We start from the raw sequence: 14,012 nt of genomic DNA on the forward strand, positions 1-14,012 counted from the left end.
ATTAACTTAGCTTCAGGAAAAATCTCACTACATCGCCTTATTATTCATATGTTGTTTCAAACTTACAAAAACTTCATACTTTTTATAGATAAACATTTACTGAACTAGAGCCATGGTTCTGTTCAGAGACAAGCTGTTGAGGGTAAACAAAGGCTTTATCTTGACTCTGAGCTGTCCCGGGCTACAAAGGGTTCTGTGGCTTTCAGATAAGCTCCATGTTTCAAGTCCCAACAACCTGCAGGCAAACCCATTGTCCTCATTGCTCTAGTTTTCCTAAACACACACTTCAAAAACAAAAAATAAAGCTGCCATAAGAAAGTTTAAGCTTACAATATAAACAGACTCAGTAGAGGTCATTTCTTCTGTACAAATGACCTCTGATTTTAAAACAGTATCTATGTCAACGGTCCTCAAATATTTACCTTGCATAAAGACATATTCCACTCTCTGAAAGTGGTCCAGTCCATGTACTCATTCAGCAATTGTATATTAAGCACCTACTATGTGTTAGATGCTGAGGATCCAGTGCTGAGAAAAGGATTCAATAGATCTACTGTCTTACAGGGACTATCGTACACCAATTCATACCTGTAAACACACACACACACACACACACACACACAAAGTGCAGAGGTGCGGTGCAAGGTCAGGAAGGGGGCTCTGACGGGAACTGTGATCTCGGAGAAAGCCTGAGCGTGAGCGTTAGCCAGACAGAGGGAATAATAGCAATAACCCGAGGAATAAGGAAAAGATTGTCTTCTGGCTTGTTAGGAATCGATGAATAGAAATGTAGGGCCCTTACTCAGTGGCTGCCCCTTAGAAGTTGTTCAAAATAACCCAACTCCCTGCTCAGATGTACTGCTCAAGTCCCAAGTAGACCTCAGAAGAACCCTGTTCATACCCAGGAGTTGAAGAGGGCCACACTGAATGCAGAGGTTTTAATTTGTGAGAAACATGGGGCACCTGGGTGGCTAAGTCAGTTGAGCGTCCGACTTCCGCTCAGGTCATGATCTCACGGTTCGTAGTTCGGGCCCCGCATCAGGCTCTGTGCTGACAAGCTCAGAGCCTGGAGCCTGCTTCAGATTCTGTGTCTCCCTCTCTCTCTGCCCTCCCCCCCTTTAAAAATAATAAATATTTAAAAAATTGTAAGAAACACAGTGCCCTACACAGTGTAAAAGCTCAAACAGTAGGGGCTATGTATATTTATTTACTGATGTTTACACCCCCTGAGGGTGCTTGAAGGCATCTAGGTAACATTCCTGTTCCATTAACTACTCAGCACGTGTGAACTGAAGCACCCACCCCAGTGCTGGGGGCTGGCACGGGGATGCTCCACAGTGAACCGTGTGCAGCCTTACACACACCTGACATACAGGATATGTGTTTATTGTCTGTCTCTTCCCCCTAGAATGGAGGCCCCATGAGGACAGGACCTTGTGCCTGTTTTGTTCACTGTTATATTCCTGGCTCTCAGAACAACGCCTGGCATCGAGGGCACTCAATAAAACTTTGTTAAGTGAGTGAATGGTCTTTGACCAATGCTCCTTTCGTGTTTTGTTTTGTATTTTTACCCCTGGAGCCAAGTGGTGGATGAAGGCAGAAGAGATGTTGTATTCAGGCATCCACAGGAAGGGAATTGCTTCCTTAAAGCTTCTCCCCCTCTGCTTTGGCTGTTTGCTTGGCCACGGTGCGTGGCTGTTCGCCGCCTCTCTGTAAGAGGACTGGACAGCCCACCTGTTGCCCCAGCGCATGCAAGGACTCTCAGAGGCAGGATATCCCCTCCTTGTCACCATGTCATTGGGACTGCTGTGCCAACAAGACCGTGAGCTCAGAACGATCGTGAGAAACAGGCCACATCCTAGCAGGGCTCCGACGGTGATGGCGTGGTGGACCCTGTGTCTCGCCCTTTTCTCTGGCTCAGGAGAACAGCGTGCTCCGTACCTGGGCGGCTCCATCACCTGGACCCCAGACTTAAGACCCTGCCCACTCACAGCCAACGTGCATTGTGAGACATACATGTGTATTACTGGAGGCCACAATCTAGGAGTTATTAGCATACCAATCATTAGCTATCTGAGACGGTAAGAATTAAGGACACGTAGGAAAACTTGAGCAAACTTGGAAAAGTCGTCTACGAAAACTCACTAGAGAAGTAAAGTTAATGTCTCAAATGACCATTTAAGTAAACGGGAAAACGAGTCTGTTTACGAAACCTAATTTATGCACAGTTCCCAGGAACGTATCCCTTATAGATGTCTACGTGACTACACTTTATTAAAACCCTGGAAGCACATTAGAAAGTCAAACCTTGAAACGAACTGAAGAAGGTTACGATGTTGGGATGCTTCATCTTTGCCAGGAGAACTACTTCTTTCGTTGATGCTTCTTTTTCTTGGGTGGGCATCTAAAGTATATTAAGAGAGGATAGTCTGTAAAGATAACTTGCTTTCGAGAACATGCGTTCTGCTCACTGTCATCTGAAATTCTTCAGAATTTCACTGGCTCCTAATGCCACTTCTGAAACTGATCTACAGTGGCAGGAAATGACATCCCTAGAATTAGCAGAGCAGATCTGTATCTAACCAATGGTTTATGACAATTGTAAACAAAAAAATAAATATTTCTGGTGAAGGTGTGCTGTCTTAAAGGTTCAGTTGTGGGGCGCCTGAGAGGCTAAGTCGGTTGAGAGTCCTACTTCAGCTCAGGTCATGATCCCACGGTTCATGGGTTCGAACCCCGCGTCGGGCTCAGTGCTGACCGCTCAGAGCCTGGAGCCTGCTTCAGGTTCTGTGTCTCCCTCTCTCTCTGCCCCTCCCCTGCTTGTGCTCTGTCTCTTTCCATCTCAAAAATAAATAAACATTAAAAAAAAAAAGGTTCAGTTGCATTGGTGGCATTGTGTTAATTATTCAGGCATCTAGAGGAAACTTATTGGAATATTTATCTTTCAGCAGCAATGACATTCTTTATAAAAATGCAATGTTCCAGCAGCAATCGCTACTGAGAAGAATCAAATGAAATCTTAAGAAGAAGGTCATATATCACATCAATCAGACCAGTAAAATTCTATGTTAAGATGACACCATTTTTCACTTGCAAATAAAAACTGTCTCTTGTGACTTCATTTCTGATTTGATGTACTTTCTTACTATTCAATATATCATCTACTGCCCAGTATTTTTCGATGGTGTTGGTGGCAGCGGCAGCGGCCACCCTTCGCTTTCACCTCTACTTCCTCCTTCTCAACCTTTTGCCATCATTTCCACCCTGTCATTTCCACCCTGGCTTCTGGCCTCTGCAGGTCCCCGGTTCCTCTCCACTGCTCCCTCTGTAATGTTCTTCGACACTGGCCCACACTTGATGTGGGAGTTCCCAAATTTCTCATCCTCATTGAGATTTAAGGATTTTGTAAAAATTAACGTTCTCGATCCCAGCCTGACTGCCTCCTACCTATGTGCCCTTCAGCAAGGCCTTTGAAGCTTCTCAGCTTCAGTTCCTTCCACCCCATTAAACTGCACAGCTGGTGCAAATGAGCTTCAAAACCAAAAGGAACTGGGGCACCTGGATGGCTCAGTCGGTTAAGCATCCGAATTCAGCACAGGTAATCCCGTGGTTCGTGGGTTTGAGCCCCGTGTTGGGCTCTGCACTGACAGCGTGAAGCCTGCTTGGGATTCTCTCTCACCCTCTCTCTCTGCCCCTTTCCCGCTCGCTCTCTCTCTCTCCCCCTCCAAAATAAATAAACATAAAAAAAAAAAGAAACTGAAGTATTCTTACCAGGTTGATAGACTTGGCTACTCAACTACTTTAACTGCTATTTTTCAAAAGAACATTATACACAAAATCAAAAGGCAAATGCAGGTAGGTCACTGCATTTTGATGGTTAGGTAAAAATATTGGCAATGTATGTGACAAATAGTTCTGTATTTACAATATATAAAGGAGTCCTGGCAAATTAACAAGAAAAGAAAGGCAAATCTGCCAATAGAAATAGGGCAAAATACACGAATGGGCAACTCACAAAAACTAAACAAAAATGACTGACAAAGAGAAAAGAAAATATTCAACCTCACTCAATAATCAAAAGAGCAAGGATGAAAACAAAACTTGATAGCATGCATGTCTCATCAAAAACATGGTCAAAGACAAAAAGAATTTTAATACATAGGGTTATCCAAACAGCAGCAAAACGGCACTCGTAGACTTCTGGTGTTAAGTATATGAACTGGTAAAATTTTCCTGGGAAGGAGGTGTTATAAGACGTACTAAGAAACTTTAAAAATGCTCCAGGATCTGACTTAGTAATTCTTCCAGAAATTTATCCAAAGAAAATAATCAGAAACGTGCTTCAGCACTCTCCTATGACAACCTTCATCACCATGTTTTACTATTAGTTTTTTATTTCTTTAATTTTAGTTTTTAAGTTGATTTTGTTTATTTTGAGAGAGACAGAGACAGTGCAAGTGGGGGAGGGGCAGAGAGAGCAAGAGAGAGAGAGAGAGAGAGAGAGAATCCCAGGCAGGCTCTGCACTGTCAGCACAGAGCCCGATGAGGGGCTTGAACCCACAAAACCGCAAGATCATAACCTGAGCCGAAACCAAGAGTCCAACTCTTAACTGACTGAGCAGGCACTCTTATTATTAGTGTTTTAATTACTATCATAATACACACTTGTGATTTTAAAAACTATCTGAAGCCAGACAGAAGTGAACACAATGGAAATGAAACTTCCCCTTGTCCACAACCCCACTCATTCCACGAATTCTTATGCCGTAGGAGTAATTGCTGTTAATTGCTAAAACTTTCTATAAATTTTTAATTTTATTTTTTTAAGTTTATTTATTTATTTTGACAGAGTACACAGGAGAGAGAGAGAGAGAGAGAGAGAGAGAGAATATCCCAGGCAGGCTCCACAACATCAGTGCAGAGCCTGATGCAGGACTTGAACTCATGAACTGTGAGATCACGACCTGAGCAGAAACCAAGAGCCAGACACTTAACTGACTGAGCCACCCAGGCTAAACCTTTTTATTTAATGCACATATAGGTAAACACACATAGTCTGTTTAATAAAAATGACTCATATTAGGGGAGCCTGGGTGGCTCAGTCAGATAAGCGTCTGACTCTTGATTTTGGCCCAGGTCATGAGCTCACGGTTTGTGGGATCGAGCCCGGCATTGGACTCTGTGCTGATAGCATGGATTCTCTCTCCCTCTCTCTGCCCCTCCCCCCACTTGTTCTCTTTCTCTCTCTCTCACTCTCACTCTCTCGCTCTCTTAAAATAAAATAAATAAACTTAAAAAGTGACTCAAACAGCTAAACATAAGGGAAGGGAAACAAAAACAATATAAAAACAGGGAGGGGGACAAAACAGAAGAGACTTTTAAATATGGAGAAGAAACTGAGGGTTACAGGAGGGGTTGTGGGAGGGGGGATGGGCTAAATGGGTAAGGGGCTCCTGAAATCATTGCTGCACTATATGCTAACTAATTTGGATGTAAATTTAAAAAAATAAAAAATAAAATTAAAAAAAAAGTGACTCCTATTCTACATATTACATGGTATTTAATCATACCCCAAAAATCAAACATACATGTCCAAAAAGAGAAGAAGTTAAATGATGGTGTTTTTAACCTGATGTTGTATTATGCAGTCATCACAAATCAAGGGAGGCAATGTGTTAGAGCAGAAAGAGCAGAGGAAGAAATAGAAAGATCGTTGAGCAAATCACTTAACATCTTTGAGCCTCAGCTCTTTTACCTATACAGGGAAGCAAGAGATCTCCCTTCAGGGTTGTTGTCAGGATTAAATAAGTTGATACAGGTAAAGTACCCAGGATGGCAGAATGTCTAATAGGCACCCAGTTAATGGTAACCATTATCACTATTATTGTGAACATTTAATATTATGAGAACATTTTATATGAACACATTGAATGACTTGGGAAAATACAATATATTGCTAAAAATAAAAAGCTGCAATAGAAGGGTATATCCACCATGGCACCAATCATTCCAACAGCTTATAAAGTATCTATGCATTAAAAATAGCCCAGGGTAATGCCTGGGTGGCTCAGTCGGTTAAGTGTCTGACTTTGGCTCAGGTCATGATCTCACGGTTTATGGGTTTGAGCCCCGCATCAGGTTCTGTGCTGAGAGCTTGGAACCTGGAGCTTTCTTTGCACTGTGTGTCTCCCTCTCTGTCTGTACCCCATCCCCCTACTTGTGCTCTGTCTCTGTCTCTCAAAAATAAATAAAAACATTTTTAAAAATAAAAAAAAAATAGCCCAGAGATGGGGTGCCTGGGTGGCTCAGTTGGTTAAGCGTCCAACTTTTGATTTCAGCTCAGGACATGGTCTCTGGGTTTGTGAGTTTGAGCCCTGCATCAGGCTGTGCGCTGACAGCTTAGAGGCTGCTTGGGATTCTCTCTTTCCCTCTGTCTCTCCCAGCTCACACGTGCTCCCTCTCTCAAAATAAATAATCTCTAAAAAAAAAATTAAAATAGCCTGGAGAGAAATTCACCATAATGTTAATAGTGATTAAGAGAAAGGTTATAAATGATTTTTATTTTCCTCTAAATGGTCTTAATTTCCCCTTCGGTTCTTTTCAAAAATTTCTACAATGAACATTTTTATTTTATAATCAAGAAAATATACAACACATATTTGGAAGCAAGAATCAAAAGAATAATGCGGCTGGCCAGCTCAGTTAAGAAAGCATGTGACTCTTGACCTCAGGGTTGATCTCAGGAGTTCAAGCCCCACCTTGGGTATAGAGCTTACTTTAAAAAAAAAAAAAAAAAAAAAAGAACCAAAATAATATGCTTGGTAATAGTAGGATGATAAGAGAAAAAATATTAGATTTTTGGTACCTATAAGAAAATGAGCAATTCACGTTCTGGCGTTTAGAGTTTACTGCGTGGAGAGGCATTGGAGATGTGAAAAGAAACATAGATTTCTTTAGCTGAGAAGTGATGAAAAACTACATTAGGGTAGAAAAGGGAGAAAGAGTAATACATGTTAATACTGGGACACAGGCATTGCTAGGCAAATTTAATAACAGAAAGACATACGAAAAAGCAAGAAGGACGAGGCCTAACATAACATTCTCCCTAGTGATGGATGGATACCAGGGTGGTTCATGAGAAAAAGGATGAAAGAAAATCAGTGCTGTATTAGAAAAATGTGGTCAATTTTTTATTATCTATACTAAAGAATGGGAGAGACGTTATGAACTGCATTAATATACATTGTTAAAGAGGGTTCACCTCCCAAATAGTTTCTTCTTTACTTAGAATTAAAATGGTGTTATAATCCCTAAGTATGTACCAGCTTAACAGAAGAATTAGAAGGCCTGAAGGTATCTATCAATTGAATTATTTATGCAATAACAACGTACTGAACACCTACCAGTGCTGTGTGGAATACCAAGATGAGTAAAGCCTGGATTCTGCCTGCACAGAAAACACAGTCTAATAAGGGGGAGAAGGCATAGACGCACACACAAACCAGCCAAAGCACATCAGACTAGAAGGCAATCAGCACATAACAACATGATGGATAAAAAGCTATGGAGTTTACAGAGAGAGATTATTTTGAGTCGGAAGGTCCTGGAAGGTTTCCTGGAGCTCAGCCCTAAACAAGTGGGATCTTGATGCTTAGAGATGGGCAAAGACTTTCTTGAAAGAAAGAGCCCCATGGGTGAGCACTGAGGCTAGGGTGCAAAGGGTTTGCATGCGGGGGAGGGATGCTGGACATGGAATGTGGGAACAAATCAGCGAGAGTGTCAAAACTAATCTGAAGAGTGAAAGAATATAAAAGTACAGTATAATCCCACATTCCACCTACATTATAGCAATCTAGGACATCTTCCTTTGACATATGTGAATATATGTGTGTGTGTATAAATACTGAGACGGAGAGAAAGATAATATGTATTTTTACAAAGATTGCCTCATTGTGCACATACTGTTTTCCCAATTTGCAGAAGCCATGACATTTCTCATGTCAATATTTCACCTACAACATGATTTCTAAGAACTGCTTTGTTTTTCATAAATTATGTAACCAATCCCCAGCTGCTGGACATTTAAGTTGCTTTCTAACTGTACATCTCTGAAGATTTCCCTTTGAATAAACCCCCAGAAACAGATGTACTAGATCCTAGGATGTATACTTTTTTCCTTTCCTTTTTGAAGGGACGCCCAGGTGGCTCAGTAGGTTAAGCAACCGACTTTGGCTTAGGTCATGATCTCATGGCCTGTGAGTTTGAGCCCCATGCCGGGTTCTATGCTGAGAGCTCAGAGCCTGAAGCCTGATTCAGATTCTGTGTCTTCGTCTTCCTCTCTGCCCCTCCCCTGCTCATACTCTGTCTCTCTCTCTCCCTCTCAAAAATAAAAACATTAAAAAAATTCAAAATGAAGACAGCTTTCCTGCTTATACAAATAATACAACTCATGGGGCACCTGGGTGGCTCAGTCGGTTGAGCATCTGACTTCAGCCTAGGTCATGATCTTCCTGTTCCCAACCAAGTTCGAGCCCTGTGTTGGGCTCTATGCTGACAGCTCAGAGCCTGGAGCCTGTTTCGGATTCTGTGTCTCCCTCTCTCTCTCTGCCCCTCCCCCACGCATGCCCCTCCCCTCTCAAAAACAAATAAACGTTACAAAAATTTTAAAATTCTGACACTGCAGAAAGGAATGGTGGAGGTGAAATCCCATCACTCAGCAATAATCAGTTAGTGTGTGTGTGTGTAACATTAACAGTACATACACACACACACACATACACACAAGTGCTGGTGGCCTGATTTTGTTTTCATCATCACAACATATTGCGGACCTATAATACAAACACAGCATGGATCCTTCCAAGGCTTTGATACACAGAGTTCTCTTCATTGTGATACCAATTTACCTTCCTCCCAGTAGAGGGAGACAGTGCCCACTTCCTCCACTTTCATACTCCTTCTAATCCTTCCCAAATGCGTACGCAAAAAGTGAAATTGTTTGACTTCTATTTCTTAGTTTACTAAGGAGTAAGTATGATTACTTCTTCAGCTACGGGTTTTTTCTTTTTATTCATTTACAAAAGGCTAGCACCGTTAGGTCAATACTTGGCAAATATTTTTGGCATTCTGTCAACTTTGAATTTATTCGTGGTGGGTTTTGTCATACAGAAGTTTGATGTTTTCATGCAGTCAAAGATGACAATGCATCTAGCCATCTTTTCCTTTATGACTTCTGTCTACGGGAAGGTCTGTGGACATGACTGGAGCATTATCAAAATTTTGCTGGAGCCGTGACAAAGCTACTGGGTAACCCAGGGAATTGGTGAAAGGAGTAAGACAAACTCGAGGGAGAGAAAGAGCCAACGGTATTTAGCAAGTAGTTGGATGTGGAGAGAGATAAAACTCAGAGATGACTCCTCAGTCTTGAGCCTCGGTATCACAAGGGCACTAATGTCACGAGCATAGTGTGGCACAGAGCAGATGAAATGCAGAACCAGGGTGCTGGAAGGTATCCTCATTGGAGACAGAGTTGTAAGTGTGGCCTGCGACCTGGTGAGGTCTGCAGTGAGGCGATGGCCCAGGGAAAGAGAAGAGTGTCAGCCAAGAACAGATGGTTGGGACAGATAGAGGATGAGGAAATAGGGAGGCCTGAGAAAGAGCAGTCAGATAAACGAGAGAGTGTGAGCAGAACAATGTTGCAGAAGGAAGCTCTGACAGGCCGCTAGAATAATAGGACACTTGTAGAAGTATGCCACCGGAGCCATGAAAAGGGACTTATATTGGTAAATAAAGCATTCTCCCTGAGGCTAACCATCTACACCAGAGCTTGCTTTCTTTCGTTTGTTTATTTTGAGAGAGAGAGAGAGAAAGCATGAGTCAAGGAGAGGCAGAGAGAGGGGGAGAGAATCCCAAGCAGGCTCCACACTGTCAACGCAGAGCTCGAACCCACTAACCGTGAGATCATGACCTGAGCCGAAGTCAGATGCTTAACTGACTGAGCCACTCAGGCGCCCCTGAGTTTTATACAGCAAACTTACATCTGAGCTTTCACATAAGTTTGGGAAGTCCTTTTTTCTTTGCAACTTTTAAGAATTGTGGTAAAGTATATAGAACATAAATATATACCATTTTAAATGAGAAATTCAGTGGCATTAAGTACGCTCACGCTGCAACTTATGAAGTCCATTTTGCACACATCTGGGGGTTTTGTTTTTGTTTTTTTTTTTTTTAAGATTTTATTTTTAAGTAATCTCTACACCCAACGTGGGGCTCGAACTTATAACAGTCACATGCTTTCCCGACTGAGCAACTGAGCCAGCCAGAAGCCCCATTTTGCAGACATTTTGTATGGAAGGTCTTCTGCTACCCTCAATCATAAATCCTCCAGAAGACAACCAACAACACTTGCCTTAAAATTAATTCTAGCATGCGATGGGCATTGTTGTCCCAACATTTGAAACGCACACATCACTAGAGAGGGTGACACAAATGCTGAGAGGAATTCCACAAAAATGATTCCTTTTCAATGAAATATATTTCATTAGTCTCCAAAATCGTTAAGCTAACAGAAGTACATTGTTTTCCTCCATTCATTCAATGCATTCAATAAATGTTTTTGAGCGCCTATCACGTGCCAGGCACTGTCCTACATGCTGAAGGAGACAGACAAGAAACGCATGAAGAAATAAGTGAGCAAAGTAATTCCTGATTATAAATGCCATTCAGAAAATGGGGCAGTGCAATAAGGAGTGATTGAGGGTGTGTTGCTACCTCAGTTTCTCACGTTTAGAGAAAGAGTCTTTGTGGAGGGGACCCGATGATGGAGATACAGCCAGAGGAAGAGGACCACCCTGTGGCCAAACAGAAAAGTCAAGCAATAGAGCAGAAGAAATCTCACAGACCTTGCAGGCCACCCTCAAGTGCCACAGGAGCCAGATGCTATAATCTTATTTTTCTTTTCCTCTTTTTCCCTCCCCTCCCCTCTCCTCTCCTCTCCTTTCCTTTTTCTAATAAAATCATTGGTTGCTGTTTGGACCACGGACTTAGGAGTTTGAGTAAACCAGTTAACTGAAGCTTAAAGTTCATACTATGAAAACAAACAAGCAAAAAAAAATGTGCTTCCTTTTCATACCTAATTAAAAGCCAGTTGAATGTAATACCGAAAATGAACAGGAATGTGAACTTCTTCAATTTACCTTTGCAAAATCGATCTCCTTTATAACACAGTGCTTGCTATCCGATGTCCTTTTAGCCAAGAATGCTTTCCCGAAGGCACCTTCCCCAATGGCCTTAATCACATCATATTTATCCATGGTCTCGAATGCACGGTGGCTCCTGAAATCAGAGCGATGAAATTTTATCACACACTGTTCATAAACATAAAGTCACAAAATTGATCACTACAACGTAAAAGAACTTATTTTGCTAAAATTTTCCTACCAACCTCACCAAGACAGTCAAATAACTTTCCTTGTGGCCACAGGAGACAACCAAAGTGAAACTGCTTTTTGGTAGAATCTCAGGTCAGACTCAGCTTTGATACACTGTAGTGTTGTGATCTTGGGGAAGTCACTTAATCTCTGAAAACTTCACTTTCCCAATTCCTAAAATGGAAATAACAATTCCCATATGTGCAAGATTGTTCTGAGAATCAAAGATACACCACCTCGGGTCTTGGCATCTCTATAAAGCAGGAATGTCTTTAAGGCTCGCGCAGTTTTACAGTTCGGCCCTTCTCACCGGGGACGTGCTGCCCCCTAGGGGACACCTTGGGAATTTGTGGATGTTTTCCTGTTCTCGGCAGAGTTGGAGAAGCACTCTGGCATTTAGAAGTGGCTTGGGCCTCAGATACTAATGTCCTGCGATGCGAGGAACAGTCCTGAAGATAAAGGATTATCCTGCGGCCTTACAACCTTAGCAAATCCCCACACACATTCAGGTGCGTGGAAAAATCCGTTTATAATTACCTGCGGCTAGAACCAAATTCCATTTTACATGTAAATACAGATTTTTTTTTTTTTTTGCAGTTTTAACGAACATTGAATTTTCGAGGAATGCAACTGCATGTAAATCAAGGCTTGACTGCACTTTTTGTTTAGAAAATTACCAAGAACCGTGCACCGGTGTGGAAAATCACGCCCCCGCTGGCCGCGCTGCTCCTGGTAGCCGAAACCTAACAGCGGGCGGCGGTCACCGTCAGGTGCCTCCCTGCCCAGGTGCGGGCACTTGGCTACTTCACGACGTCTTCAAGTGTGGACTAACCAAGCATTTGCAGACTGAAATGCAGACTTTGTTGTAAACGGTTCCCTTGCGTTTCCTCTTTATACTGCAATTAGGGCATCATGCCCACTTTTAAACCTTGCGTGAGCAGGCAGGTTATGTTTTCGATAATTTGTGTCAGGGTAGGAAGGGGGACAACTGCGTGGGTGGCATGGGGGAACCAGCCCCGCTGCCAGGGGAGGCCCGAGACACCCGAGGATCGGGTTTTGAGTAAGGTGGCTGGGGAATCGGAACTCGAGGGCACCAGCCCCGTACCTGAGAGACGGCGACCCACCGCCCAGACAACACCAGTGGGTGGAAGCCCCCAGCTCTCGGGACAAGCCTTCTCCCTTAGAAGCACCCCGGGAGGCGGCCGCCGGGTGGGCGGCCGAGCTTGCGCCGAGTTTGCGCGCTGGCGGGAGCGCGGCGTGTCGCACGTTGCCACGGAGAATGACGCGGGCCCAGGACTTCGGACGGCTCCCCTGCAGACCCTGTCTACCCCGCAGGGGCTCGTCCCTTTCCCCGCGGCTCCCGGAGCTCCGGGGACAGCTCGGGATTAGGATCCGGGGCGTCCCGCCCGCAGCATACCTGTTCAGCCGATTCCGCAGGTTGGGAAGCGTCCCGGGGGAATCTGGGTCCCCGGACCGCCCCGCTTCCGGACCGCCGGGGCGGAGCCGCCCGGGAAAACGCAGGCGGGGCTCCGGGAGCAAGCTGCGAGAGGAGGGGTCTACGCAGTCCACCCAGAAGTTGGGTCCAGGGCCAGGGAGTTTGGAGTTACTTTGTCGTAGGTCGGGACTCCAGCGCCTATCCCAGCACACAAGCACACCGCGCCTCTTTCTTGCGTACCAGATGGTTTGCGGTTTTGGATATTTATTTCTGTTTGCAACAACCCAGCAAGGTTGTGGTCTCCCAGTCAAGGAGAGTTTTTTGTGCAAGGTCTCAAATACTGTCAAGGGTTGGAGACTGTTTTGTCTACAGCTGGCGGCCTCCATGGGGGTTCTTTTACAAAACTGGATGCCGCCCTGAGGCCTGCAAACAGGCCCCCTCCTCCTCCTCCTCATTCCCCACTCCCAATTGCACACCAAGCTGCTGTCTAAAACGTTTCATTACCTGTCTAAGTAGCTGAAAAGGATGTAATTTCCAGCAATTATAAATATTGACACAAGTAAGACATATCCAAAGGAATCTAAAAACTACAGCAATTTGAAACCAACAATCATTCTTTTTTTAAGTAAGCTTCTTTTGAGAATCACAATGTGTACATCATTTCTTTCTCTCCTTAAACTCATATCCCCATAGGTAATGTTTTTCTGCTTCAAAGTTATATTGATCACCTTATCATATAAATGGAAATTTACATTTCCTGATCATAGGCTTTTATTTTTTTATTGAATTATTAACATTACTAGTAGTATATAACTGGTAAAAATAAAATGAATCACACTGATAAATAATCATTAAACATAAAAAGTAAATTTGTTATGGAAATTCATCTCTTAAAGATGTCAATGGATTTTTCTCTTCCTCCCAATTAGTATCCACAGATGAATGCTAACTTTTTGCTAGAATCGACAAGGTTCAACAATGATTCTCTTGCTTTTCTTTCATCCCTCCCTTCCTTCCTTTTTTCTTTCCTTTCTTCTTTCCTTCCTTCCTTCCTCCCAGCTGTAAGTATTAAGAAATCTCATTCATTTAAATAAATAATAGGAAGTTTTTTTAAAAGTGTACCTCAAAAGCAAAACTCTGTTGGGGCA

General features: G+C 43.1%; 1 protein-coding gene across 7 annotated transcripts in view; it reads right to left on the minus strand.

The window, feature by feature from the left end:
* The window catches only part of NEK5 (NIMA related kinase 5), a 61,526-nt gene extending 48,473 nt beyond the window's left edge, over nt 1-13,053 (minus strand). Inside the window, exons 1-4 of one of the 7 annotated variants that reach the window (XM_019447642.2) lie at nt 12,847-12,909; nt 11,444-11,603; nt 11,196-11,334; nt 2,308-2,404 (exon numbers count right to left, since the gene is read on the minus strand). In XM_019447642.2, coding sequence (XP_019303187.2) covers nt 2,308-2,404; nt 11,196-11,312 — 214 coding nt within the window. In that variant the 5' untranslated portion in view covers nt 11,313-11,334; nt 11,444-11,603; nt 12,847-12,909. Of the gene's footprint in view, nt 1-2,307; nt 2,405-11,195; nt 11,335-11,443; nt 11,963-12,534 lie in introns of those variants that run through there. The other 6 variants (XM_019447643.2, XM_019447640.2, XM_019447645.2 and 3 more) reach the window with 6 other exon arrangements.
* Between the last annotated feature and the right edge of the window lie 959 nt (nt 13,054-14,012).

Source organism: Panthera pardus, unplaced genomic scaffold (genome assembly GCF_024362965.1).
Source record: "Panthera pardus isolate Hobbes unplaced genomic scaffold, ASM2436296v1 HiC_scaffold_1, whole genome shotgun sequence".
Taxonomy (NCBI): Eukaryota; Metazoa; Chordata; class Mammalia; order Carnivora; family Felidae; genus Panthera; species Panthera pardus.